The sequence below is a fragment of the Electrophorus electricus genome, unplaced genomic scaffold, assembly GCF_041902795.1.
Source record: "Electrophorus electricus isolate QZ-2024a unplaced genomic scaffold, ASM4190279v1 Scaffold256, whole genome shotgun sequence".
Classification (NCBI taxonomy): Eukaryota; Metazoa; Chordata; class Actinopteri; order Gymnotiformes; family Gymnotidae; genus Electrophorus; species Electrophorus electricus.
In genome coordinates this window covers 1-5000 of record NW_027658536.1, presented here as the reverse complement: position 1 = coordinate 5000, position 5000 = coordinate 1, and the positions used below count along the sequence as shown (strand labels likewise).

The 5000-nt window shown below is 50.4% G+C and overlaps 1 protein-coding gene across 1 annotated transcript in view; it reads left to right on the top strand.

Annotated features, from left to right (window-relative positions):
* LOC145655484 (phosphatidylinositol 3,4,5-trisphosphate-dependent Rac exchanger 2 protein-like) overlaps nt 1-4968 on the top strand; it is a 24681-nt gene extending 19713 nt beyond the window's left edge. The window contains exons 7-8 of the mRNA XM_081709015.1: nt 2707-2840; nt 2914-4968. Coding sequence (XP_081565141.1) covers nt 2707-2840; nt 2914-3082 — 303 coding nt within the window. The 3' untranslated portion in view covers nt 3083-4968. The remainder of the gene's footprint in view (nt 1-2706; nt 2841-2913) is intronic.
* The last annotated feature ends 32 nt before the right edge of the window (nt 4969-5000 follow it).

Here is a 5000-nt window from a genome sequence, read left to right as displayed (position 1 = left end):
GTCTCTCAGGTCCTGTGTGTGTATCAGATCCAGATGAGCATCGCTTTGAGACCTTTGTCATCAGTTAGTAGAACATGCTGTTCTCAGCACAGTCACTCTCCCCAAATAGGTTTTATGAACTACAGAACGGCCTTTTGGAAACAGATCCCATGTCTGTTTTAGCCTTTTGGTGGCTCATTAATGGCAGTCTGCCTGAACATTACATCAGACAGAAAGAAAACACAAGTGAGTGTGTGCAGGGCTCTGGACACTATGCAGATCAGACTCCAGATCAGACCCCAGATCAGACTTCAGATCAGACCTTAGAGCACACTTCAGATCAGGACCCCAGATCAGACTCCAGATTAGACTTCAGATCAGACTTCAGATCAGACTCCAGATCAGACTCCATGTGGGGGAGACTCCTTTTTGTCTTGGTGTGTTTGTTAATCATGAGCTTTTAGCTCATTCTGTAACTAAATTTGCCATGTCAGAGAGAGAAGGAGGGGAGTCAGAAAAAGAGAGGGAGGGAGGGAGAGGGAGAGAGAGAGAGAGAGAGAGAGAGGGAGAGAAGGAGGGAGGGAGAGAGACAGAGAGAGAGATGCAGAGAGAGATGGAGGGAGAGAGGCAGAGGGAGAGAGAGAGGTGGAGAGAGAGGGAGAGAAGGAGGGAGGGAGAGAGACAGAGAGAGAGAGACGCAGAGAGAGATGGAAGGAGAGAGGCAGAGCGGGAGAGAGAGAGGTAGAGAGAGAGGGAGAGAGAGAGAGAGGGAGGGAGGGAGGTGGAGAGAGAGAGAGTTGTTATTTCCATTCTGGCTTCCACAGGCCCCTGATTGCTTGTTAGTTCTGACCTGTGGCATAGCTGTGGGCACTCGGTTGGCCTGCAGGCAGTCTGACCGCAGAGAGCCACGAGACGTCTGTGAGAGACACTTGAGACGTCTGCCTGTGTCTCAGCTGTTTCTCTACTGTGAGAGACACATGACACGTCTGCCTGTGTCTCAGCTGTCCTGCTACTGTGAGAGACACATGAGACGTCTGCCTGTGTCTCAGCTGTTTCTCTATTGTGAGAGACACATGAGATATCTGCCTGTGTCTCAGCTGTCCTGCTACTGTGAGAGACCTACAAGATGCCTGCCTGTGTCTCTCTGCTGTCTCGCTTACCTCTACAAAGTGAAGCCAGGACACGCAGACTGGTGGCTTCTTGTCTTGAACCTTGTGGATCAAATTGGGTGCTCACATGTTGCTCACGTGTTCACATGTTTCTCACGTGTAATCAAAAGTTTGCTCATCTTCAGGTAATAACTTAAGTCTACATGAACTCAGATTCTCTCTGGTAAGGTGAATGGTAGAGCAGTCTAGTTTACAGAATCTGAGAGGTTTCACTATCCCAGCATCACTGCTTCTCCGGATGAGAGAGCAGCAGAGAGGGAACAGAGTGGAGAGAGAGAACAGAGAGGAGAGAGAGAACAGTGAAGGAGGAGAGAGAGAACAGTGAAGGAGAGAGAGAACAGAGAGGAGAGAGGGAACAGAGAGGAAGAGAGAACAGTGAAGGAGGAGAGAGGGAACATAGAGGAGAGAGAGAACAGAGAGGAGAGAGAGAACAGAGGAAGAGAGAACAGAGAGGAGAGAGGGAACAGAGGAAGAGAGAGAACAGAGAGGAGAGAGAGAACAGAGGAAGAGAGAACAGAGAGGAGAGAGGGAACAGAGGAAGAGAGAACAGAGGAGAGAGAGAACAGAGAAGGAGGAGAGAGAACAGAGTGAAGGAGGAGAGAGGGAACAGAGGAGCGAGAGAACAGTGAAGGAAGAGAGAGGGAACAGAGAGGAGAGAGAGAACAGAGGAGAGAGAGAACAGAGAGGAGAGAGAGAACAGAGTGAAGGAGGAGAGAGAGAACAGAGAGGAGAGAGAGAACAGTGAAGGAAGAGAGAGGGAACAGAGAGGAGAGAGAACATAGAGGAAGAGAGAACAGTGAAGGAGGAGAGAGAGAACAGTGAAGGAGGAGAGAGAGAACAGAGTGAAGGAAGAGAGAGGGAACAGAGGAGAGAGAGAACATAGAGGAAGAGAGAACAGTGAAGGAGGAGAGAGAGAGAACAGAGAGGAGAGAGAGAACAGAGAGACAGCAGTACTCAGCACTCTGCCCTTTGAGTCATGTGCTATTTTTATCTCTGATGATGGAGTCCAAAAAGAAAACTAAAGAACAATAAATGTGTCCACAGCGTTGGCAATGGAGGGTAAAGAGAGAGAGAGGGGGAGAGAGAGGGAGAGAGAGAGAGAGAGAGAGGGAGAGGAAGAGAGAGAGAGAGAGAGAGAGAGAGAGAGCGAGAGAGAGAGAGAGAGCAGCTCTGCTGTCAGCAGTTTGGATGTTAGCGCTCCAGACCTAAGAGTAGTAGACTCTGACAGAGAGTTGGGGTTTGGGTCAGAACCAGGCCAAGCCAACACTGTTCATTTCAAAGGTGAGGTGTGAGAATCTACCCTGTGGCTGGTGGTGCGGGCGGAGCTGACTACACACCCATGCTCCGCCCTGTGGCTGGTGGTGCGGGCGGAGCTGACTACACACCCATGCTCCGCCCTGTGGCTGACGGTGCGGGCGGAGCTGACTACACACCCATGCTCCGCCCTGTGGCTGACGGTGCGGGCGGAGCTGACTACACACCCATGCTCCGCCCTGTGGCTGACGGTGCGGGCGGAGCTGACTACACACCCATGCTCCACCCTGTTTCCCCTCCTCAGGGCTCCAGTATCACGGATAGCTGCACTGAGATGTTGACACAAGGTGTGTTGCTGAAAATCTCTGCCGGCAACATCCAGGAGCGCGTTTTCTTCCTGTTTGACAACCTGCTGGTGTACTGCAAAAAGAAGAACAGGTGATGGCCCCTCCCCCAACCCCTCCCCCGGCCCCTCCCCCGGCCTGGTCTGTATGTATGTGTTGTGTTGCAGGAGGCTGAAGACGAATGCAGAGGGCCCACGCTACCTGTTCAGGGGGAGAATCAACACCGAGGTGATGGAGGTGGAGAATATGGACGATGGTACAGGTGAGTGCACACATGAGCACCTTGCACACGTGGACATGAACAAAAACATGAGCACCTTACACACATGGACGTGAGCGCACACGTGAGCACCTTACACACGTGGATGTGAGCGCACACGTGGGTGCCTTGCATACGTGAAGGTGAGCGTACACGTGAGCACCTTACACACGTCGAGGCGAGTGTACACGTGACCGCTTTACACACATGGACGTGAGTGCACACGTGAGCGCCTTACACATGTGGAGGTGAGCGCACACGTGAGCACCTTACACACATGGACGTGAGCGCACACACAGGCCAGGAGTGTGTCCACGTTGCACACGCTGACGTGTTACGGTCTGCTGTGCTGTTACAATGCACTTTTATGACAATGGAAGCATGAGATCTAAAAGAAACCTCCACCCAGAACACTATGTGTTGCCATGACCGAGTCGTGTGTCCTGCTGTCAGTGTCTGCTGGCACATATTGTGCATCACAAAACAAGCTCTCATGAAAGAGAAACCGGGCATCTCCGTGCCCCAGCCACACGCCTCTGCCCTCGGCCTTATTTCTCCAGTGACTTTCTCTAGATGGGTCGCGAGGGGGCTTTACTTCAGCAGCTAAAGGTTAGAAAAATGCCATCTTCAAATGACAGGACCTTGAAGGTCGGCTGCATTCAGAGCTCTGAGCTGGAGTGTGTCTCGTCTGGAGGGTCTCGTCTGGAGGGTCTCATCTGGAGTGTGTCTCATCTGGAGGGTCTCGTCTGGAGTGTGTCTCGTCTGGAGGGTCTCATCTGGAGTGTATTGTCTGACCTGGAGTGTCGTCTGGACGGTCTCGTCTGGAGTGTATCGTCTGAGCTGGAGTGTCTCGTCTGGAGGGTCTTTTCTGGGCTGGACTGCTAATTGTTGGTTATATTTGCAGATGTTTTCATTCCTGTTGAGCTTATCTGGCTTTTTAAGAGACGGATGTGTTTTGGCTTTGGAGAAGAAACCACTCCAGTTCCATCACACCCATTTCCCTCTCTTACCTTCCCATGTTTGAAGTATAGAGCTACTTTCTTACAGAGGCTTAACTGGTTTATACTGAAAGCTCGGCAGACTTGGGAAACCCGTACTGGTGCTGATGTATTACATCAGACTGTCAGATAGAAGCAGGAAGCGCTGATCCACGAGCGCATGTGGCGTGAATCTCACTCTGAATTATAAATGTGTAGCTCAGCTCTTTTCAGAGACTGACATGCGCCAGGTGTAACGCAGGTTTTGTGCCGGTGACTGGTGAAGGCCGTAGAGCTGTTGTGTCTGACTGCAGATCAGTGCTGGGTCTGTATCGCCACCATGATCATTCCAGTCAGAGATCAGCAGAAGTAATCAATAGGCATTAGACCTGTAATTAAAGTGTCCAGGAAAATTCACGAGAGTGACCAGGAAGGACTGAGAGAATTCCTTGATTCATCTGCCCTGGTTCACGTGCCCTGATTCACGTGCCATGAAGCTGCAGGCAGAGTGGTTACCTCATGCCCATAAAACTCCCATAGCAACAGAGCTCCTCCTTCAGATCTCATTACACCCAATCACAGAGCTCCTCCCTCAGATCTCTTTACATACAATCACAGAGCTCCTCCCTCAGATATCATTACACCCAATCACAGAGCTCCTCCCTCAGATCTCTTTGCACCCCGTCACAGAGCCCCTCCCTCAGATCTCATTACACCCAATCACAGAGCTGTTTTTAACTTTTCAAAATTTTGCCTAGTAGTCTGTTTACCTAAATGCGCTAATGTTAAAGAAAACAAGTACAGTGAAACCATCACACGTTATCTGATCAGCAGGTTTCAGGGTTTTGTTTTATTTTGGTTTATGTTGTCACAGTGCTGTGTACACGAATACCTCTTTAATTTCTACTTACTGTTTTTAAAAGGTTTTTTTCCCCGATAAATGACATGCCATCTTTGTTCTTAACCTGCTAACCCACAGTGGTACAGTGGAGTCTCAGTGGTTCAGGTACTGGACTAG